Raw genomic sequence first — 24,762 nt, 5'->3', positions numbered from 1 at the left:
CTTCCCTCCTACTCACGTGCTCCTGTCACACTTGCTGACTCAAAAGTGGTCCTTATTTTTATTTTTTTTGAAACAGGGTCTCGCTCTCTCCCCCAGGCTGAAGTGCAGTGGCACAATCACGGCTCACTGCAGTCTTGAACTCCTGTGCTCAAGTGATCCTCCCACCTCAGCCTCCCATGTAGCAGGGAATATGGGCACGTGCCACCACGCCTGGCTAATTTTTTTTTTACTTTTTGTCGAGTCAGGGTCTCACTATGTTGCCTAGGCTGATCTTTAACTCCTGGACCCAAGTGAGCCTCCCACTTCAGCTTCCTAAAGTGCTGGGATTACAGGCGTGAGCTACCATTTCTGGGCTCAAAGGTGGTCTTGACTCAGAGGAGGGAACTTCTCACTGCCAAAGTGACCTTAGATCCAAAGTTACCCAGTACGATCCTCAGCAGGAAAAGGCACTGACACGCAGTAGGTATTCAAAAAATGTTAGACACCACACAAACAAAAGTGACCAATTATAAAATGTCTGGCTTCATTTCGCCAAGCTCATCAGGAGTCAGCTCAAGGAACACCACATCCTTGTCATTCACCTCTATCACTCCGATTCCACGCTCCCGCAGTGATGGAATTCTTCCTGGAGCCAGGTTCCCAGGTCTCTTTTGAGGCAATATTTCTCTTCTAAGAATTTGATACAGCCTCTGAAGTAGGGTGAGGGTGATGGCATCTAGGGTGAGGGTGATGGCATCTAGAACTAGGGACTTCAGTGTGGCCAGAGGACAGCCGCCTCCACATCATCACCCGGGAGCTGGTTACAAACGCAGGATCAGACCCCAGGCCAGGCCTATGGAATCACAACCTGCAGCTTAACTCCAACCCCAGGGAATTCCACACGCATCTAAGTGTGAGAAGCTCTGGTCTATAAGTGGTGATTGCAAACAGGGGTCTGGAAGCCCCTACACCACCTCCTGGTTCTCCAGACATTAAAATTGACAAGCTTCAGAAGGAAGAGGGCACTGATGACCATAAAATGAGGCTGTCAATAGCTTGCTGCTCCCTCGTGTAGACAGACCGGGATTAAATTGGCTTCGAGAGACTCATCCAAGCGTGGATGCAATAAAAGGCTCTGAGGAGGGAGCCCAGGAATCCCCCCAGGGGCTGAGCTTTGGGGTGCAGTTTTAATTTCACAGGACAATTCTTGGGCTTCTCTCCTGGTGCATCCAAGATTTTGCAGACGAAAATGGCTGCAGAGATCAAATTCCAGCTTCCCCTAGTTACTTAACCACTCAGCTTAGGAACATTACCAAACCTCTCAAGGCTCTGCCTTCATCTTTAAGTGGCAATAACAGCCATGATGGAGAGGATTTGGAAGGGGGGAAAGAGAATGCATGAAGAGAGCTTAGAGCACTTAAGAAGTGCTCAGTAAACATCAGTTACTGTCTTTTTACCATTCGTAACTCTAGAAGGAAGAACAAACAGGAACATTTCGCTCCATGATCAACCTAGGCACAGGATAGAAGGTAGAGTGGAGGAAATCAATCCAAATGAGCCCAACAGTGAACACAAATTCAAAAACACATTTCTGCTAGGCTCTCCTAATGCGCCCCTTCCACTTGGTGCCCTGAGCTTCCGTTCCTCTTTACAGCAAGGCATCCTTTAATTCAGCATGGCCAGTGGTGACTTAGGTATCAACTCATACTAGGGGCTCCCCGAGGCAAAGAGGCCAATTTTCAATGGATGGCATGTTACCAGGGAGCCTCAGAGGAACAGTATGAAAGCACCTCACTCTTTTATCTGTATATCTCCCCTCCTGGAGTTCAGATGGGCCAAAAGCATGGACTCAGGGGGCTCAGGCATGTTTCGTAAGCCTTAGGCTCTCCACTTCCAACCATGCCTGAAAGTGGATGGAAGAAATGATGTCCACCTCGTTGCTTCACAGGTCAATTTGGAAATTGTTCACACACAAGGGATGACGACTAGTAAGAGAAAAAAATGCAATGAAAAAATTGCAAAGATAACCATTTTAGTAGCTTGTATTTTAACACAAGGATCTGAGCCAATCACATAAATCATATACTTCTCACCAGGATATGAACAGACACCATGCTCTCTGCTGAAGAAAAGGTGAACAGGAGAGAAACAAGAGTCAGTGTCTCTATTCTCCCAACTAACATTTGCCCCAATTTTGCCCCTAGGGGACATATGACATTGTTTGGAGAAATTTTTGGTTATCACAAGTATCTAGTAAGTAAAGGACAGGAATGCTACTAAACTGCCTCCATTGCACAGGACAGCATCCTGCAACAAAGATTTTGTTCAGCCCTAAATGTCAATACTGCCAAGGTTGAGCTTCACCTCTTATCTGCCTGAAACTCCTTCTCTTATCCACTGCACTACGTGGTCTCCCTTCATGTTTCCTATTGTTCTGAAGATAAAATAATTTTTTTTAAACGGGACCATATATCAGATTACCACAGCTCTGTAGCCAATGCTGAAATTTTAAAACACACAAAAAAGCTCTGTGCACATTGCTCTCCTTTGACCATCTCCAATGCTTGCACCCCAAGGCTTTTGAACTTCCTTTCCCTCTGCCTAAGCAGTCTCCCCCCTGCCCCAGCCCCATCATGTAGGTTCAGGGCTCACACTCCATCTCCTTCACATCACCTATGGTCTTCTCAATAACGGCCTTTCCTGACAGTCCCCACTCTCTCCCCCTGCCCTGCCAGAGCATCCATCACCCTCAGGTGGGTCAGGAGTTTTTACTTGTATATTATCTTACTCTTCCCACTAGACTATAAGCTCCAGGAGGGCAGGCATTTTCTCCTGTGTCACTGCATTTTCCTCACCACCCCAACAGTGTCTGGCACACAGCAGGAACTCAAAGGATATTTGGTGAAACAATGATGAATGAATGAATGGATTAACAAAAAAACAAACTAGCTTTGATTTCTTCCTCAGAAATTCGAGAGCTTCAGCATTCCCCAAGCTTTGACACCATCAGAGAGAAAGATCTCTGTGGAGAACCCAGTTCATCTTGCTGCAAGATGAACAATAACCACTACGATAACCACCGTTCTACATCAGGGGCTGGCACATTTTTTCCTGTAAGGGGCCAGATAAGTGCCTTCAGCTTCGCAGGCCCATTCAGTCTCGGGAGCAACTATTCAACTCTGCCGTTATCGCACAAAAGTGGCACAGAAAGTTCACCAACAAGGGAGCATGGCTGAGTTCCAGCGAAACTTTATTTAAGGACATTGAAATTTGAATTTCATAGACTTTTCATGTGTCAAGAAATATTGTTCCTCTTTTGATTTTTTTCCCCCAACCATTTTAAAATATAAAAACGATTCTTAGCTTGCAGGCTATTCAAAAGCGGGAGATGGGCTAGATTCGGCCATGAATTTAGATGGTTCATTCAATAATACGACACCACATTAAGACGGCCCAGAGTCCTTTCACAATGGCCATCTCATTCATCCTCAGAACAATCCTAACAGGTTGGTTCTTCATATCCTTCTTTACTCCAGTTTACCGCTGAGGAAACTGAGGCACAAAGTGACCCATTGATATAGTTCAGATATTTGTCCCCTCCAAATCTCATGTTAAAATGTGATCACCAATCCCAGCACTTTGGGAGGCCAAGAGAGGCGGATCACGAGGTCAGGAGATCGAGACCATCCTAACTAACACAGTGAAACCCCGTCTCTACTAAAAATACAAAAATTAGCCGGGCATGGTGACGGGCGCCTGTAGTCCCAGCTACACAGGAGGCTGAGGCAGGAGAATGGCGTGAACCTGGGAGGTGAAGCTTGCAGTGAGTGGAGATCGCAACACTGCACTCCAGCCTGGGCGACAGAGGGAGATTCCGTCTCAAAAAAAAAAATGTGATCACAATGTGGGACATGGGGTCTAGTGTGTCACGGGGCAGCTCTTGCCATCCCGGGGTAATGAGTGAGTTGTTGATCTGTTACTTCCCATAAGAGCTGATTGTTAAGAAGAGCCTGGCACCTCCCTCCCCTCTCTCTCTTGTTCCCTACCTCACCATGTGATAAGTCAGTTTTTCTTTGCCTTCAATCCTGAGTGGAAGCTTCCTGAAGCCCTCACCAAGAGCAGACACTGACGTCATGCTTCGTGTACAGCCTGCAGAACCGTGAGCCAAGTAAGCCTCTATTTTTTTTTCTTTTTTTTAGAGAAATGTTGTAAAGCTTTTAGAGAAATGTTGTAAAATGTTCCCAGCACCAGGAATGGTGTGGAGTCGCAGCAGCAGGCACAGGCAGGTGACCCCCACAGAGTCTCACATGGCGAAGACGATGAGGAAGGAAACCATCAAACAGAAGAGCCCCATGACCTCAGACAGGGCAAAGCCCCGAATGGCACAGAAGAAGAGCTGCTGCTTGAGAGACAGGTTTCTGGCATAGCCAATGATCAGGCTGCCAAACACCATTCCAATGCCAGCCCCTGAACCACGCACACCAACTGTGGCTGCCCCAACACCAACAAACTTGGCTGCTGTGTCAGCGTCCCAGGAGACAACACTGATCTGGAACTCGCATGTGGCCACCTGGAGTAGGCAGCTGCCGTAGGAAGGCTGTTTAGATCAATTCTCTGGGCTATTCAAGAGGGAGGCAGACACAAGCCTGATTAGACCCCTGGTACCACAGTGGATCAGAGCTAGAGAAATGAGTGGTGCCCCGGGGGTCTGCATTTTTTAAGCCTGCACTCCCACTGCCCTGCAGCCCCTGCTAAGCCCACAGCACTTGCCCAGCTCTAACCCTCTCTTCTTTAAAAATGACTCAGCCTCAGGTATTCCTTTACAGCAACACAGACAGACTCAGACGGTGACTTATCCCAGGTTGCCAAGCCTTGGCCTTTGGACGCCACTGCCAGAATTCTTCCTGCACTTAACGGACTGTCTCAAAACCTTGCCAATAATGAATACAAAGACCTCAACTAATCCATCATCGATTCAGAGAACAGCAGGGAGCATTTCAGTGAATCGAGCATTGGAATCAGCAAAGATTCTTGTGTGAAGACACAAATACCAAATCAAGAGGATCACCCGGCCTCATCCATCTTATGGCACAGATGGTCGTTCAACCTGCCTTGGAGAAAGAAAAGGTGGAGACCAGCATCCTCCTGCCCTTTGGTGTTACAGGAAAAAGTTAATGACACAGAAAATTGGTTGTGTTGCCCAGGATTCCAAACGAGAATCTTAAAGGTGAAGGCTTCATCATAAACACACAGGGGTTATATATTAGTACCTAAGCCAGAATTATTTTTTCCACCTTAATTTCACAAACGTTCTGGAAAGGTAATTGAGACACTCAAACCAAATGCAAACACTGGGGGTGGGGGAGATTTACCTCCCAAATCTGTGAAGTCTGAACTGCATTCCTCTTACTTTCGAATTTAACAATAATCCCCGAATATATAAAATACCACCTTTTAACTCTCTCCAAAGTTACTGCAACCAGTATTCCCTCTGTGTATGTGAGACATGGCACAGAAAGACTAAGTTTCTGTGTTTCAAATTTCAAACACTAAGTCAAGGAAGGGTACTACCCTGGCCCACTTGTCCCTCCCCTCCCTCTACCACCGCCCACCCCCACGCCCCGCCCAGAGTCAGGACATTTGGAAGCACTGGCAGAAATGCAAAAATAGCTTTGAGCTCCACCCCTCAAGACCTGCATACCTAGACTCAGGAGGGAAATGGCCATATAAACCAATGACCTAGCTCAGCATCTCATGTGCAACCTGGAGTTGCTCCCTATTCCCAAAACGCTTTTGCTGGGGAATTTTTAAGGCAATTGTTAAAGCCTAACGGGGTCTCCAAGAAGACATCTGAGACATGCTGATTGGTGAAACCCAGACAAAAAAGGCTACGCACCTGAGACTGCTCTTCACACTCTGGAATTCAAGATGGCACCTCCAGTTGGGTTCTGTCCATCACATTGGTAGTATTTGGTTTACTCTATCTCCAAAATGTTTTCCCCTCTCCCATCTCTTCACTGGTCCTACAACTAACCATCTAGCCTGAATTCAGTTCCCTAAAAAATACTTTTCATCATGCTCCTTCTTGTTTAGAGAACTTCCACAGTCCTTTTCTGGAGAAACTCCCTCTGCCTCAGTAATACCTGTATTGATGACCCTGGTTTCCCAAACTAGGACACTTAAAATAAAAGGGGGTACTGTGAATAATTATGCTAGGACAAGAGCAGTAAACAGGACTCTCCAGGGAAAACTGGGACACAGAATCACCCCAACTCTAAGGTCTGGGAGGGAGAACACCCTGACTTATTTTCTTAACTGTACTATATTTCTAACTGAGCAGTTCCTAGCACAGCACCTGACATAGCACAGGCACCCGATAACAAATATTTGTGGAACTGAATCTATAAAACAGGAGCCTTAAATGATATCACAGATACTACTAACTAGAAAGAATTTGCCTCCACAAAGGATCCTGTAGATCACTACAAATTAAAATCATACCAGAAAACCACTGCTTCTGATAGTCTATTTCATTTTCTTTCTACCCTGGATATTTTAAAATCTCTCACTAATAGTGATTTTGTATATCTTAATAATTATTAATAGTACAGCCAGCCCTCTATAACTTGATTCTGCAACTACAGATTAAATCAACCACAGATTGAAAATATGTAGGGGGGGAAAATACAACAATTTTAAAAGTACAAATAAAAAACAATACAGTGGAACAACTACTCACATAGCATTTACATTGTATTAATTATTAATATTATAAGTGATCTGGAGATGATTTAAAGTATATAGGAGGATGTGTTGTAGGTTATACGCAAATACTATGCCATTTCATAGCAGGGACTTGAGCTTCCTTGGATTTTGGTATTTGAGAAGGGTCCTGGAACCTATCCCCCACGGATACCCAGAGATGACTGTGGTTATCATTACTGAGTCCTGCATTTGCTAAGTAGCCAAGGAACCTCAGCTACATTCTCTCAGCAGCCCTAATAAGGAAAGCGATAGTGTGCCTCATCTCCAAGTGAAGAAATTGAGGCTCTGCAAGGATAGATAATTCACTTGTGGTCATGGACTCTGCCCAAGGTCATTCCCTTCCATTGACCAGAAAACTCACCAACCAGAACATTTCAGTTCCAAAGCATTATTTTGTTTAAACCATTTCATCACCGAGACGAGGTGGCATAACATTCAGCAAACAAAAAAAGATACGAAATGGGCCATGCATACTCCAACTATACCACTGACTGTCAACTGCATTTGCTGTAACATAATGCAGATTCAAACTCAGGAAAGCAAGAAGACCCAGAAGAAAGCCAGCAAGACCCGATGATAACATACCACACAAGCCTTCTATGAGCAGAAAGCAGAAAGGCAGAAACTGGCATCCTGTTCTCCAACGTGCAAAGAGGTTTTGCTGGCCAGCCTCGCAAGTGGGAAATACACTTTCCCGAGCGACGCAGAGAAGGAAGTCCCTGCTTGCCTGAAGGGAGGTGAGGACAAGGCTGGGAGGAGGAAGAAGAGATTCTATTATTAAACAAGACAGATGAAAATTCCTTTTGAAAAAGGGAAGGGAACTTAGGCTATAAACTCCCTGAAAGCGGAGACTGATTCAACCCAGGGGTTGTCCCACACTTCTCCAGCATTTTGTCCACCTTATCTTTCTCAATGAAATTCCACACACAAAGTCTAGAAAATTTATCTCCCATAATGCTTTGATTTATGGTAATTTCAAACAAAAGGTTTTGGGTCTTTTTTAAAGTAAAATATACATATTTAAAGTTCCCCCTCCAACCTACTCATTTTAAAGTATGTATACATTTCCCAAATCTATAAGACTAGGCTGTCATGAGTACATTGCTCAAATTACAAGCTATCAAACATTTTACAGTAATACAATGGGTTGTTGACTCCTCTCTTAAAAAAAAAAAATCAAGAAACTCACATACACTTACAAGAATCACTAACCAACTTCTCATAAATACACTCCCAGGAAATAAACTGAGCATCTCAATCCCAACAAAGAGAAGGCTTTGTCTGCCAAACAAGACATTCTCTTCATTAATGTCTCCCTTGTATTGATTATGGAAGACATGCTGTACAAACAGTGTTTCCACAAAGAGGAGCGAGGAGCAAAGTTTTGCTGCAGTCACCCACTCCCTGCAGATTAAATTCTGCTCCTGGAAGCACATTCAGCCACCATTGATCTCAAAGGCTTTAAACTAAGCAAGGTGGGCACGGCGTTTCCTCCAGCTCCTAATCATATAAACATTCAGTCTAAAAATGAACTGGGTTCTAAGAACAGCACAAAGTAACCTTCTTCATCATGCATAAATTGCAAACAGCAGTTCACAGACTCCAACCCTTCCTCCATTTCTGGTTCAAGGGCCCCTATTTAGTCACATGGCTGTAGTCTAGAAACAACATTGCATGAAATGGAAGTAGGGTTTGGTTAAGATCAGTTTAGCAGTAGAAAACCAGATAGAGGTGTAAAAAAAATTGGCACATCTCCTGCATAAACACTGTTGTATGAGGTCTTACTAAACAGAAAATGAACACATGGCTGACTAGATTTGTCAGCCTCCCCAAGACCAAGTTCTGGCCAGTGGAATGGGAGCAGAAGTGATGGGGACCTCCTCTGGGCCTGATTCAGTAAGCTCAATGTCCTTATCCCCTACAGCTAGATGCCAAAAAAGTAGATGACCTTCACGGTGGCCTTGAAAGCCTGTGTTAAAGATGGAAGATTCTCAACGTGGAAGGAGCCTAGGTCCCTGAAACACCAAATGGAGGAGAGCTGCCCAACCAAGAACACCTACTCTAGGCTATTCACATCAGTGGGAAATAAGTTTTTCTTGTGTTCATTCACCAAGATTTTGGGGCTTATGAAACAGAAGTTCATGTTACCTTAAATAACACAGGCAATGTGGAAAGTCCATTATAAATATCTAAATTGAAGGCCCCACTGGATCTCAGGCTTGCTAGCATGTGCCTGTCCATGAATTCCAATGTCTCATGTCATTCATGAGTTCTACTCTATTCTACACCTCTGCAATCATGGTTGTGGGGGTGGGGGCCTTTTATTGCAATTTTTGGTTTTAGAACGAGAATATCATGAGAGTAAGATGAAATTCCTCTGTCAATGTTCAACAGGTATAAATTGAGCATCTATTATATGCCAGATCCTTCTCTTAGATGCTAAGGTACACAGACATGTTTTCTGCCCCCTTATATAGGGGAAAACAGCAGACTCGTAAACAAAAACTGTACTTCAAATATGCTGTGTTAAAACAGAAGCAGGTACAAGATACAAAATAATAGAAGGCTGTCTTAGTCCCTTTTCACACTGCTGATAAAGACATACCTGAGACTGGGCAATTTACAAAAGAAAGAGATTTCATGAGCTTATAGTTCCACATGGCTGGGGAAACCTCACAATCAAGGTGCAAGGCAAAGAGGAGCAAGTCACATCTTACATGGATGGCAGCAGGCAAAGAGAGAGATTGGGCAGGGAAACTCCCCCTTATAGAACCATCAGATCTCATGAGACTTATTCACTATCACAAGAACAGCATGGGAAAGACCTGCCCCCATGGTTCAATTACCTCCCATGGGATCCCTCCCACAACATGTGGGAATTCAAGATGGATTTGCATGGGAAAAATGTTACTAATTGTTTGAGGGAAACTGGTTAAGAAAGTCATCATAGGGAAGATGACCTAGCAGGGTGTAAAGGGTAATAGTCATTTCGGTTGTGCTGGAGTGATGGTGGTGATGATAGTGGTAGTGGTGGTAGTGATGGTGGTGGTGGTGTGGCAGTGGTTGTAGTTGTAGTGGTAGAAACAGCAGGAGTAACAGTAGCATCAACACATAGAAGGAAGATAAAAGCATTTAAGAAAGAAAAAATCTTACTTGTAAAGAGGTTCAAGGGGGCCAGCTATTAGAAAGACTGTCACACCACATAAATAATCACAAGAGATAATTACCTCTGCCACTGCCACATTTCTCATAGATGATCATAACCACCAGAAGCAATCATATCATCATTGCCAAGTTAAGGATAAAGCTGATGGTTGGATAATCCAGGCTTATGGAAAACGGTCAAGATTTCCTTTATTCAGGGGACCAGAATGAGACAGAGTGACCCTGTTATTTCTGGCACATCTCAAGGTTAAAAGGGTTTATTTAGCTTTGTTTTTCCCAGTTATGAGATGTGATGCACACCCTTGCTTCAACAGCAACAGAGCAAATGTAAATTCTGCTTTACAAAAGCAAACCTCTATTCAGCGTTTCCTTTTTGTTTTTTGCAGTCACTGATACGTGCTTTACAACTCTTATTTAATCCACACGACAACCCTGGCAGAGAAGGAAGAAGGTTACGATACTTAACTTTACAGAGGAAGCAATTGAAGCCCAGAGGGGGTGAGAAACTTGCCAGGGTCATGAAGCTTTAAATAAATGACATGAACCAGCTTCAAACCCAAACAGTCTGACCCCAGAGCTGAGTTGATTAGATGGGTAAGCCAAGGGGCAGGCATTACAGGCAGAAGGAACAGCAGTACAAAGGTGTCATGGACGGGGGAAATAGAACAGTACATGGAGGGAATTGCAAGAAGTTAGAGGAGAAAAGAATTCCTAATCTGGGTGTGGCTCAAGGGCAAGGAGACCAGTGAGGATCCTCTGTCCTAAGACTGGTAAGTGGATGAGGGTTTGCTTGCATACGAAATTGTGAGGTTAGTACTCATGGTAGATTGCAAAAAACACCCCAATTCCATATACCTCCTGATGCATTCCCTTGGCGCTGTGACTCTGCAGTGCCATCCTGGGCAGGGCAGTCTGCCAGGAGCCTTGATGCTGGGCTTGGCCATGTGACTTGCTGTGGCCAATGGGATGGCAGCAAACATGCTGGGGAGGGGGTGAGAAAAACACTTAAAAGCAGTTACATGAGTGGCTCACTGGCTCTTGTACCTTTGCCAGATCCATGAGAATGTGCCTGGGCTACACCTCTAGAGGAGGATGAGAGAGACACAGGAAGCTGAGACAAATCATCTCAGTCATTCCCCCCAGCCAAAGCCATCCAGACACATAAGTAAGGCCAGCCAAGACCAGCAAAGCCCTCTGGCCTGGCCAGCCCAGATGTGTGAACAACAAACACTTACTACTGTGTGCTACGGAGGTAGTTTGCTGGGCAGCATTGTGGTGGCATTAACCGATAAGTACTATTGCCATCACTGCCATTTTACAAATGGGGAAACCAAGGCCCAGAGAAGGGAAGAAACAGGGTCAAGATGACAATGGCTAGCAAAAGCGGCAATCTGAAAGCAGGCAGTGGTGCCAAAGCCTTTGCCCTTAGCCATTTTCATGCACTAAACCTTCTCTCAAGGAAGCAGCAAAAGCAGGATCTGTCTCAGCAGGAGGCAAAGCATGCTGCCTGGCTCCCAGGTGGGGCTGCTGGGCTGGGAGAAGGGGCTCTGGATATCCTGCTAATTGGCAGCATTCGCCCTCTCCAGTCATTGATTTAGGTTGGCAGTGACGGAGACCATCTGCTCGCACTTCACTTCCTTGCCCTCCCTGGGAGCTCTGCAACATGCAGAGGGAGCCTGGCACACCTGAGCTTACCCCACCTGTCCCTGCACCGAACCGTCACAGCTCAGACCCTTCTCTCCAAAGATGCCCTCTGGGGCCAGCACCTGGAGCCAGCAGAGGCTCTCTCTCCAGCTGCACTCTTCCCCTCTGAATCTTCCCGGCTTGGCAGCCCCTTCCAGGAAGTCTGCAGCAATGTCTCCAGCACCTGCCTCTGTTCCCACCTTCCATCACCTCCCGTCCTTGTTTCCAGATTCCTTATGCCTGGCTCTGAGGTTATCCCACTTAGAGGTCGACTGTTCTGACAGCCAGCTGTATATGTCCCCTCTCCCCTCCCCGTGGTCCCTCCTCTAGCCAAGTAACGAATGACGGCTTGGCAAAGAAAGCACAAGCCCTTGCCAAAATAAAAGGTCTGTTGGAGCAACTCTCAAGAGTTACAGTGTCCTCTTAGCCCTCCCGCCCGGGGAACATTTCCTGCAAAGCTTCCATCTTTGTTGGACACCAGAATCCCAAAGGTGATCATTGTAAATTTAGCACCTGGACTAGGTTTCTCAAAGTGGCACAGCACAGCTAGAACCCCCGAGGGTGCCTGTTTGATTCCAAGCCTCATCCTGGCCCTAATGAATCGACTCTCTGAGGGGCACCTCTGAATAAGTTTCCAAGTGATTCTCCCACTCCAACATTTGAAAACAGCCTTTCTAATGTGCAGGACTGTCCGTCCTGGTCAAGTCATCAAGTAATTTACATGCGTCATCTCACCTCCGCCTCACTTCAACTCTAGAAGCAGATACGATTTTTCTCCCATTTTAGATATGAGGAAACTGAGAATTTGTGACGTCATATAACCCCCAGGTCACACGGCTAATATGTGGCAATGTTGGACTTTGAACAAAGCTCAATCCCGTGCTCAAAACTTGCTCTGAAATGCTCCTGCGATAGGTGACTTATGTATTTCAGGATGCTGATGAAATTGGATATCTGTGTTTGCTTGTCATACTTCTCCATGATCCCTAAAACCACGATGAATGGAAACGCACAAATCAGACACCTGATTTTTGGGACATTCCTTCCACAGTCACTTTTGTTGAGTGAGTGGAGAATAACTACCGTGTTTCCAGAATTTGAAGAATGACTTGATGATGTCCCCAGTTCTCAAAATGTTTCTCTTAGAGTTGATTTTAAGTCCTATTCCAGCCTCACTTCCCACCCCGTGACAGAAGGTGGGGTGACTTAGGAGTAAAAACAACGCTAGTAATCTTTATAACTCACCGTCACAGAGATAATGCTTTCAATCACCTCCCACCTCATCTTTTTTTTTTATAGCAAAGCATGAGACACAAAATAGGTAAATAATGAAACAATGGACAATTAAAGCTGAACTGCTAAGCAAATAATAAGGGAGTGAAAGGAACAGCTACATTTGCTGAATGCTTGCCAAGGCCAACAACCTGTGTTAAGCTCTTTACATACATTATCTAATTTGGCCCTAAGTGATATGATCTCCATTTTACAGATGAATAAACTTAAGGTGATAGAGGTTAAAGTAACTTGTCCAAGATCAGGCAGCTAGTTAATGGTACAGCTGTGACTCCAAGCTACTCCCGAATCACTCTGAAATCAATTGCTCTGAAAATACTTGCTACGCAAAGTGTGGTCCCCAGACAGGCAGCATCAACGTCACCCAGGAGCTTTTCAGAAATACGGACTCTCAGGCCACACCCCAGACCTATGAAATCAGGACCCAGCAAGTGCAGTTGTCTGAGAAGCGTTCGTCTAGAACTGGGTTGCTTAGCCTCTGAACTGCTGACATCACGTGGAGGGTAGCTCTCTGCTAGGGCGTGTGGGGGGTGCTGTCCCATGCAGTGTCCCTGGCTTCTACCCACTAGACGCCAGTAGCAACTCTCACCCCTTTACAAGTCATAATGACCAAAAATGTCTCCAGCATTGCTAAATGTCCCCTGGGAAAGTGAAATAGCCCTCAGGTAGAATAGAACCGCTGGTGTCTATAACAGCCCTATTCTGCCAGGCTGAATTTCTGGCATAAATCTGGGGTTTGTGGGCAAAAATTACAGAGACCGGTCTAATAGGTGTCCAAAAAAAAAAGAGCCTCTGAGTTCCAAGGTCTGGGTTTGGGTCGAGGTCTGTCACTGACATGCTCTGGGGACAGAATCACAGACTTCCACCTCTGCATTCAGCACCAGTGCAAGGCTGGACTCTGGCACGGCTTCCCCAAACCTTGCTGCCTATGGGGATCACCTGGGAGTCATTTTTAAAATATTGATTAAAGTTCCCCCCCCACTCCAACCACCCAAACTAAATGAGAACCTCCAAGTGGGGCCCCAGATGTTGCTTATTTTTCAAGATGGGGGATGGGTGTCTCACTATGTTGTCCAGGCTGATCTCAAACTCCTGGGCTCAAGGGATCCTCCCACCCCAGCCTCCCTAGTAGATGGGACTACAGGCACACACCACCCACCACACTCAGCTCCCGCTTTTTAAACAAGATCCTCAAAAGATCCGAAAGTACCTAGGCCATGAACTGGCTTTTAGGAATCACTAGACGAGAACATTCCCAGGGACCCTAAATTGCAGGAGTTGACCTCCTGTGCCCCAGGCCTCCTCCCTACCCAGATGTGTCACTTACAGCTGACTTTCAAGTCACCAGACCCTAGAGAGTCCTCAGACTCCCAGGGAAGCCATCTAGCCCAGCACGGGCTGTGCACCCGCTGCCACTGATGTGACATCGAAGAAACAGGACCCAGCAGTGCCGGAGTCAGGAATCTGGTATCTGGTTTTCTCGACACACATGCCACTGTGCCTGAGTCCACCTCAGTGAGAAGCCAGCGAGCTAACTGCATTCACACAGCTCGACCAAGTTGGGCAGGCAGGGCTGCTTCAGCCGTGAGCTGTCGGGGAGAAATGGGACTTTTCTGCAGCTGCAAAACTACGGGAGGCACTGAAGTGCGTCCAGAGGAGCCCTTCCTCCCAGCCACCGACTCTCGGCGCAGCAAGGTGCTGATGACACGGACGCCGCCCTGGGGGTGTGGGGTACACCCAGGTAAGACCTAGAGAGTGAGAATCATTGTCTTGACTGGAGCAAACTCAGTGGAATGCTCTCTGCAGAGCCAGAAAAAAAAGCTAACATGGACTGGATGCGTCCAAACTTTGAGGCATTTTACATCTCATTTCACCAGCTTTCTGAACCCAAAACTACAAGGTTGAGCCCAAAAGCATTTTACCATTTTTAATTCAGGCATCTGCCTGATGACTTTTTTTTTCCTCTCCACATAAAATTTTCTTTTTCTCCCCATAAGTCCTCATGCATTCATTCACAGCCCTTCCTTGGCTTCCGCTGGTCAGTTCCTGAAGCAATCCCTGGCCACAGAGAAAGCGAACGGGTCCTAACTGTGTCCCGTGCTGATGCCCCACTGGTGGTGGCCAGAATTCCCAGAAGATCAGGAAGCACCATCATAATCAGGAGAGCAGAGGTCAGCTTCCCAGGCCCCTGCAGGGCCTCCAGGGGACACAAGACACAGGGCCCAGGCACAGAAGGTCTCACTGGTCAAGTCCAAGTAAGAAGAGGAGCTCCCAAGTGAGAGAATGGAAAGACTCTTATTGTTGGCTACTTGAGGTGTGCCAGGAGCTGTTCTAAGCATTTACATGGATTTGCTCTTTTATTCCTAAACAGGCACACACTTCAGAAGGTGGGTATTAATTGCCTGCCCCAATGTGCAGGTGTGCAATGAGGCTCTGATAGGGTTAATGATTTGTCCGAGGCCATACAGCCAGGCAGTAGCAGATTTGGGGTTAGAATGCAGACATGCAATACCACACACCACCCTGGCAATGTCTGAATGGGCATATTCCTCCCATCTACCAACAGTTCCTTCTCTCTTGTAACTAACACCTTCATTCACATTACCTGTTAATGACTTGTCCGAGGTCACACAGCCAGGCAGCAGTAGATCTGGGGTTAGAATACAGACATGCAATGTCACACACCACTGACGATGTCTGGATGGGCATATTCCTTCCATCTACCAACAGTTCCTTCTCTCTTGTAATGAGCACCTTTAGTCACATTACTTACATCTATACATTACTGTCTAACCTAAATATTACATAAGACTTTGCTACACAAAGTGTGGCCTCAGGCCAGCAGCATCAGCATCACCTGGGAGATTGTTAGAAAGGCCGAATGCCAGCTCTGCCCCACATCTACTGAATCCAGATCTGCACTTTAACCAGAACTCCAGGCAATTCCCATGCATGTGCAGATTTGAGGAGCGCTGATATGGCACTTTTCTTGCTGACTCAGTAGAAGGGCCTGCCTCTGAATTCTCCTCTCCTGGGTTCTGGGCCTCGGGAGTATTTGGATTCTAACTGAAGATTTATAACTTTCCATTGTTAAAATTATGTCATGAACTCTTTCCTGATGATGCCCCATGCTGGTGTCTCTCTTAACTCAGTTTGCACTTGACAGTCTGAATTGCACCATGAGCTCCTTGGAACGCAGATGAGCTACTCAATTTAACACCTGGTGCTCTCTCCATCTGGATCACCTTGTTTCTCAGATGCGGGGGGGTAGGGCTAAAAGTTAAGAGACTAACTGCAGAGGGAGCGGAGATAAATTATCACTCACAAATCAACTGATTTCCATCCAATTAAATTACTAGCAATCTGAGGAGATGACTTCTTTTTCCACACAGCAACCAACGGGTGCTCAGAAAAATGTACCTCTTTATTAACTGAGTCATCTGGCCAATTCTTATTTTCCTAGACTGTTCTAAAAGCCAAGCATTTAGAAGAAATAAGAGAAGGCTCTGGGCACAATAGCTCACACCTATAATCCCAGCACTTAGGGTGGCCGAGGCACGAGGATCGTTGAAAGCCAGGAGTTCAAGACCAGCCTTGGCAACACAGCGAGACCACTGCCCCACCACACCCCAGGTCTTTACCAAAAAATTTAAAAATTAGCCAGGCATGGTGGTGCAGGCCTGTAGTCCCAGCTACTCAGGAGGCTGAGACAGGAGGAGCCCTTGAGCCCGGCAGTTCAAGGCTGCAGTGAGCTATGATCATGCCACTGCACTCCAGCCTGGATGACGAAGTGAGACACTGTCCTGGAGAAAAAAATAAATAAATAAAAAGAAGAAATAAGGAAAGAATGGTGGAGGTGACACATGTGGTGACCTAGGTGACCTCTGTCCACTCATGTGCTGCTAGGGAAAGAGAAAGAGGTGAGCTGTTTGCTCACAGCTGTGCCTTACCCTAAAATCAGCAAGGGACAATTGTCTGATTAACAATTTCCACAGTGACTGAAGCCAGGGTTTACTGGATGGCACTTCTGATGCGCCAATGACCTTCTTTCTGCAAAGGCTCTCAGCCTCCCTGCCTTGCTAGAGAGAGGCTGACTCCTTCATCCAGCATCTGGTGGGTGGACCTGAAGGAGCTCACCGTTTGTAGACGATAACTCATGAGTTCATTTTCTCCAGGCTGACTATAAATACCAGGCCAGGCTCTGGGCTGAGTACTTTACCTGCATTACGGAATTTAACAATCACAAATGCCAAGGAGGGTGCTCGGAGTGTCAGCTTGGGCCCATTTTTCAGGTCAAATGAGCATCTGTGAGCTAAGCAAATTGCCCCAGGTTAGAAATCTAGTAAGTGACTGGGCCAGGATTTGAACATGACCACCAAATGCTAGGCCACGTTTCCTAAGAGGGAGAAAAAGTACTTTAGATCCTGAACCTTCAGGTTTGGTGCCTCCCCAAAATTACCTGGCAAAATTAAGGTGTTCGCTTTCAAGGACTGGGAAGTGCCCTCTTGTTACTTCCTGGATCCCAGGGCTTTACTATGTGTCCATCAAGGACACACCCTAAAACCTGTCCGTCCCAGGAACTCCCAGGCAGCAGGTTGTACAGTCAAAGGCAAAAGAGACCTGGGTTTGTGGCCCAGCTGTGGAAATAAGGAAGGGGAGTCCTTCCTTGAGCATCTTTCTACTCCATTCCCAGACCCCAGTCTCATCTCTTATTCCAGAATGCTCTGAAAAGCTCCTCCACTTTTTTATAAGGCAGAAAAACGTAGAGACCCTCTGATCCTCAAGATCCTCATGGACTCCGAAGGCATAATGAAGTGTCCTGAACAGTAAGCACTGTTTGCTGTAAGTGCTGAGCTAGCTGAGGTGGGGATGGAATCAAAGGGCTCCACCCAACCCCCTCACAACAAGGGCAGAGATCAAACCTGCCCTCCCACCCATGGCCCTACAGAGATCAGAGCCTGGGGAACTTCCTCCCAGTTTACTCCCTAACGTCGCCAGACTTACTTGCCAACCTACGGCAATAGTTCATTTCCACTACTCCGTTCTTATTTCTTTCACAGAATCAGATGCACTGAAAGCTAAAGCTCAGTGGACACGCCCCACACCAAACCCAGGTCAAAAACTGACCACTCTGGCATCCAACTATAACCCTCCCTTGCAAGGGATTTGCAACCCCTCTTCTAAGATGGATTTTGTGGGAAAAAGTATATATGTAGCTTCAAGAGAGCCAATGTCATCATCATCAGAGCACTGTGTTCATAAATCCCTTGCTTATTCGTTCCTCTCTTAGCTCATGTCATTCTTCCTGCCCATTTCACAGAGAAATACCAAGTTAAAAAACAAATAAGTCTTGTGTTAGGAAAACACCAAAGGGCAGAATAAGTCAGAAGTTCATTTGCTTTCTTCTTTGCTCATTCATTTCTAGTATCCTTGGTTCATTTTCCCCCCTAATTAGCTACATGGCTTAAAACAACTCATTTAAAATTCTCTGTGCCGCTCATCGCTAAGCTGGGACTAATAAATCTAAATTCCTACCTCCCAATGTAAAAAACAAGAGGCCAACAAACCCTTCGCAAGCACCAAGACTGCCAGAGGAGAGGCAATACTATACGTTACAAAAATAAAATGAAAGCTCAGATATAAGCTGCCAGGTATTAATGCAAAGTAATAAAACAGGAAAAAGCCCAACAGCAACGTTTTATGGAGATGAAGCAAGAACTTCTCTCAGGAAGGGGGAGGCCAAGAACTGAGCTTCTAATCTCATAAATCAAGAGGAGAAAAACAAACCATTAATAAGGCCCAGCAAATGCATCTCAAAAGACAGCTACGGGGAAAAATAGAAGGAGCTTAAGGGTCACCTGGGGTGCCAGATTAAAAGTCCACAATCAAACACTGCAAAGCTGTATGAATCTTATTTACCACCACCAAAAAAAATACTGATGGAGCACTTCCCCCACTGAGCCCTGGACTGGCTGTACCAGCTGCAGGGGGACTCAGAAAATGTCCCCAGAACCTGTGGGGGCAGTCCCATGGCCACAGCGGGCAGGAGGACAGCAAGAGAACAGAGGGGCAGAATGAGGGAAGGTGGCACTGAGGACCAGAGGCAGCCCCAGGCCCAGAAAACCCACCCCTATTTCTAACCATTTCCCTCCCTGACTTTTTTTCCTTCTTTTTTGGTGTGAACTCTTCCAGCGTTGAGCTACCTGCTGTCCAGACTTAAGTGTCTATTTGATTTATATAATAATGACTTCTTTCTACTCATGACCCACCAGGAGGAATTTGCATCTATTTGTCCAGGCACATTTTCTCCAGGTCTCCCCTTTAATGCTTTCTTGCTGAGGCCAAGGTTATAGGACGCACAGTCTGGCCCTAGAACTACATAAAGTTAATGGCCCAATCACCAATTGCTGCTCCGGGCTTAGGGTGGGATGGAGAACAGCCCAGGTACCTGGACTTGGAGTCCCTAATTCATCCCTTTCCACTCCATGAAGGCAGGGGACCAGGAGGTACAAGCAGTTCTAACTCAGCTTCTGGGGCCCCACTGGCTGGTCACAGGCCTCACCCAGAATCTGATGCAGTCCCAAAGACACTGCTACCCCTTGGCCTCAACAGAAAGCCCAGGTATGAAGCAGTAAATCAAATCTGACAGCCTATGAGAAAAGGATTTTAAAAACCTAACACCCTCTCCCATGAAAAGAAGTATTTGCTGAGCGTTACTCTATTCTTTGAGATCCATGTGAACTGAAAAACAAGAATCATGGTCCCTGCTGCCAAGAAATCAAATTCCAGATAGGGAGATCTAAATTAAACCAGCCATGGGAGGAAAAAAGAATGAGGACTGGCAATAGTAAGCCACTGAAAGTTCTGGAGAGGGAGAGTGGTAGCCATTCTGAAAGGGGTTAAGAAGATCAAGAAAAGATCAAAGAAAATTCAAAATTGAATCACCTTTCTCCTTCTGGAAAAGCATATAAAACAAAAACAACTCCTCTCTCCCACTACCTAAAAAGTATCCTATTAAAGGTTCCTAAAAGAAACCCTCAATGCTATCAGCTGCAAAAGACTATTAACATCAGTGGCTAATTCAAGTGTTCCAGGTCTTTGAACTGAATCCTCCCCACATCCGCTTGAGCGGACTCTCTTGGAAATCATTAAGAGTTGCACAAATAACCAAGACCCCTTCCCGACAAGTCGGATAACCCAGATGTGAAACTCTCAGTGAAAAAGGTCCTAGAGGGACGTTTTCAATAAAAGCATCTTTGAAGGCCTGGCCCTCCTTTCAACTCCACAGTAGATTATCCCGGTCATGAGGCACTAACACCATCCCCAGCCTTCCTGTACACATCCCTTTGTTCTTCTGGCTTTTTACTGGTTTGAGGTTAAGCCCCACTGACAATTTAAAATTCCCCTAAAATCTAGTCACTTCCAATCCTGTCTGTCTGTTCCCCAGTCATGATTGGCAATAAAGCCTTTAAAATAAAATGGACCCATATGCTTGGGGAAGTGGAGAAGCTTACATTTGCCCCACTCCCAGCCCAGGAGGAAGAAGAGTGCCAGAGATGGCAATTGTTATTAAGATAACAGGTGGAGTCTAACAGCCCTGGAGCTGTAGGACAGAACAAGGGAGGGGACAGGGCCTGGTGCGATGGCTCATGCCTGCAAACCGAGCTCCCAGCACTTTGGGAGGCTGAGGCGGGTGGATCACTTGAGGTCAGGAGTTCCAGACCAGCCTGGCCAACATGGCAAAACCCCATCTCTACTAAAAATACAAAAAAATTAGCCGAGCGTGGTGGTACACACCTATAATCCCAGCTACACGGGAGGCAGAGGCACGAGAATCACTTGAACCGGGAGGCGGAGGTTGCAGTGAGCCAAGATCTCACCATTGCACTCCAGCCTGGATGACAACAGAGTGAGACTCTGTCTCAAAAAAAAAAAAAACAAAAACAAAACAAAAAGAGGGAGCAGGAAGATACTCAGCACATGCAGGGTGGAGCTGGACCCTGAGCAGATGCCCCATATGCACCTGTCTGCATGTAATCAGTTTGTGAAGAAACAGCAGGCTGATCACACTGTTACCATCCAGTCCCCTCTCCCCAGTCCACGTCACCCACTATCACAGACCCGAGTTCTCAGCAAGGTGGGGAGGAAGAAGACAGATGTAGACATACAGTAAGAAGGTTAGCAGAGACCAAGAGACTTTGGTTCCTCATGGAAAACCCCAGAAAACAACTTAAGAAGAAACCACCAAGGAAACAGTATAGAGAAAACAGGACGTGAACATTTGCTTTTAATACATGAGGTACTTAAGCATCAGAGGAGTTTAATCATGTATTGATTTACCTGGGCAGCCACGACAAAATTTCACAGAGTAGGTGGCTTTCACAACAGAACTTGACGTTCTCACAGTTCTGGAGGCTGGAAGTCTAGGATCAAGGTGTCAGCAGGGTTGGTTTCTCCTGGGGCCTCTCTCTTTGGCCTGCAGACAGCCACCTTCTTGCCGTGTCCTCACATGAAGACTTTCCTCTGTGTGTGCACAACCCTGGTGCCTCTGTGCATCCAAATTTTCTTTTCTTACAAGACTACCAGGCAGGTTAGATTAGGGCCCATCCTAATGACCTCACAATCATTTATTTGTCTCTCTAAAGACCCCATATGCACATATAGTGACATTATGAGGTACTGGGGGTTAGGTCTTCAACATATGAACTTTAGGGAAACAAAATTAAGCCTGTAGCAAACAAAAATATCAATATCTGTCCTTTAAGGTATAGCACCTGTTAAGTGAAAGTCCTATGACAGATACCAGAGGCTTGATAGCCAGGAGAGGTCCCAGGAGGCAGGTATTCTCATCCACAAGTCAGAGGTGAGAGCAGCAAGTACCACAATGTTGCAAGGGGGGCTAAATTATCCACAACCATAACTGCAGAGGTAGGCCTGAGCCCATGAGGAAGTCAAGCAGGCACCTCTTCCCCACCTTCAGTGGAAAAGTTTTTCTGGATGGCAAATTCTCGTGGACTTTTCAGTTCCATGATCCTCAAAACATACTGTACACATAAAACATCCTACAAACTCTCTAGGATTTTGTTGCAGGAAACAACATCTCATATTTTCTTTGTCTTGTTTAAAAAAAAAAAAAAGTTTTGAGGATTAGTCTATGACTTGAGCTCCTCATAGAGACTTCATTTCACGGCACCAAAATAAGAAAAATGTTCACAAAACATATCAAAGAGTGAAGAGAGGCCCTGCAGACTTAATTGCCCCTGTTAGAATGGCCCTGTGCCATTATTTACCGATAGGATTACCAGATGTGAGTGTGGAATTGGTCCCCCAACTTAAAATAACGTAACAGATTTTTTCTAATGTAATTTGAAGCATTTGTTAATACAAGAATCCAACACAAACATTACAGCTGATATGGGGAATTGTGGCCAGCAGTCACTTCAACAGTGCCTAAAGGCCTCTGGACCATTATTAGGTCTAGTCAAAAACCAAAATTAAATATGATAAAAATTAACAAAAATTAAACCAACTACGTCACACTGATTTTTTTATCTGACAGGCATTATAGCACATGTATGGCTTTCCAGAAAATCTGGTGGCTCTAAAAGTGAACCTTCTAATGTAACAATAGCTCATCAACACACCTCCCTCCCCTACTACATACACACACACACACACAGAGACAGACAGAGATTTGGAACAGAAACCAAACTCAAAGTGGAATAGTGTCAAGAAAAAAAAGTTGTGTCTCTCTCCTCACATTTTCTATTATTTACTTAACAAGGGAATTCAAACCAAAAAAGTACAGAGTATTTTACAAGCCCAGGGCCCAGGAGACTAGGCCACTATTTCTAAAGCCCTGGCTTAAGCCCGCTATCCGAGGCATCAGGAATGACTGAGACATGGGCCTTATTCCAAGTTTTCACTCCTGGGCACTTCAAGGAACTCCACTCAGGAGTCAGGACGTCATTATCTTCTATGACTTTCTTGATATGGGTCAGCTGAAGATGTGAATTTTAAAGAGCATAGTCAATTAGGAAAAGAGAGGCAGAGAACTCCCCAGCAGCCAGATGGTTGGGTTCCAATCCAGGCACAGGCTTCAATTCCTTGTGTGACCTTGGGTGAGTTCCTTACATTCTCCAAGCCTCAATTTCCTCGTCTATAAAATGTGGTAAAAATGGAACCTCTTCCTCATAGAGATGTAATGAGAATTAAGTCATGCAAGATGCTTAGAATAGTTCATGAGCACTCAATAAATAGTAGTTATCAATTTTTATTAGTACTAATTTATGTATTGATTACATCAAGTATAAATAATAAAACTACACTGTTTAACCATAATATTACTTTACACCTGTTAGGACTGTGACTATCGAAAATAAAATCAGAAAATAACAAGTGTTGGCAAGGATGTGGGAAACTGGAATGCTTGTATACTGTTGTTAGGAATATAAAATGGCACGACCACTATGGAAAACAGTGTGGCGGGCCCTCAAAAAATTTAAAATAGAATTACCACAAAACCTGGCAATCCCACTTCTTTCCATTCTTTCAAAAGAATTGAAAGCAGGATTTCAGAGAGATATTTACACACCTATGTTCATAGCAGCAGTATCCACAATAGCCAAGACACAGGAACAACCCAGATGCCCATCAACTGATGAACAGATTAAAAAAAAATGTGGTGTACACATACAATGAATTATTCAGCCTTAAAAAGGAAGGAATCCTGTCACATGCTACAACATGGATGCACCCCGAGGACATTAAGCTAAGCAAAATAAGCCAGCCCCAAAAAGAGAAATACTGTATGATCCCACGCATCTGAAGCATCTCAAGTTACCTAACTCATAGAAACGGAAAGCAGAATGGTGGTTACTGGAAGCTCAGGGGGTCCAGGAAAATGGGGAGTTGTTGTTTGTTTAATGGGCACAGCATTTCAGTTTTGCAAAGACAAAAAAGTTCTGGAGATCTGTTGCACAACAATATGAATACACTTAACACTGCTGACCTGTACTCTTAAAAAGGATCAAAATGGTAAAGTTTACATTGTGCTTTTTTAACCACAATTTTACATTTTTTAATTTATTTTTTAAAATCTGCCCACAAAACAAAACACCCTGAATTGTTTAAGTGTTTTACAAAATGAACTCTAGATGCCTCCAAGTCAATCAGTGAGCCCCCACCCCACCCCACAGTTATTATTCTGAATTCGTGGTGACTTACAGAGCTAATACGCCTACGACATTGTTCTGAGAAGCGCTGGAACCCATCCTCGGCAGTCAGCTGCTAGCAAGAGGATCAAGATCGGAGAAGTTTTGTGAAGTTAACTTTAAAAGGAATATTCTGACTTAGAACGGATTCTATTTTAATGCTTTGAGACAAAAATCCTTCCCCTGGGAAACTGCCTCCAACTCACTTGTCACATCCTCAGAAGTGGAGACCCTGTTTTTCATTTCTGAGATGTTATCACTGAGACATTCAAATAAGAGCAGTGTTGAAGAACAGTGACATGTGATGTGGTGTCTTTAAGGCAGTGACGAGCTATAGACACTAAGAGGCCAAGGCCAGAGGGGTCAGCTCACAAGCTCCTGCCTTTGCTTCGTGGTGCAGGCTTTGTCCGTCTCCGTCTCTCATCTGCGCGGCATCTCTTCAGAGGGGATCTCCTTGGAGATCTGGGGAAATCAGCTCGATTTTGTCACCCAGCCAGTAGTCCCAAGTCCTCGTGACTGTGGATGGGCCAGGAATGTGGCTTCACGTACAGACATCTCGTTAGGCCAGGCACGGTGGCTCACAGTGTAATCCCAACACTTTGGGAGGCCAAGGCAAAAGGCTTGCTTGAGCCCAGAAGTTCAAGACCAGCCTGGACAATATAGT

General features: G+C 45.4%; 2 protein-coding genes across 3 annotated transcripts in view; both read right to left on the bottom strand.

Annotated features, from left to right (window-relative positions):
* CHST11 (carbohydrate sulfotransferase 11) overlaps nucleotides 1-24,762 on the bottom strand; it is a 311,298-nt gene that overhangs the window by 242,504 nt on the left and 44,032 nt on the right.
* On the bottom strand, nucleotides 4,052-4,835 carry LOC700815 (ATP synthase, H+ transporting, mitochondrial Fo complex, subunit C1 (subunit 9)-like). The gene is given in 1 exon segment (XM_077954830.1): nucleotides 4,052-4,835. A coding segment is annotated over 1 exon segment (411 nt). The 5' UTR covers nucleotides 4,694-4,835; the 3' UTR covers nucleotides 4,052-4,282.

The sequence above is a fragment of the Macaca mulatta genome, chromosome 11, assembly GCF_049350105.2.
Source record: "Macaca mulatta isolate MMU2019108-1 chromosome 11, T2T-MMU8v2.0, whole genome shotgun sequence".
Classification (NCBI taxonomy): Eukaryota; Metazoa; Chordata; class Mammalia; order Primates; family Cercopithecidae; genus Macaca; species Macaca mulatta.
Note: the sequence above shows the minus strand (reverse complement) of the source record. Positions and strands in the feature narration are given on the sequence as shown.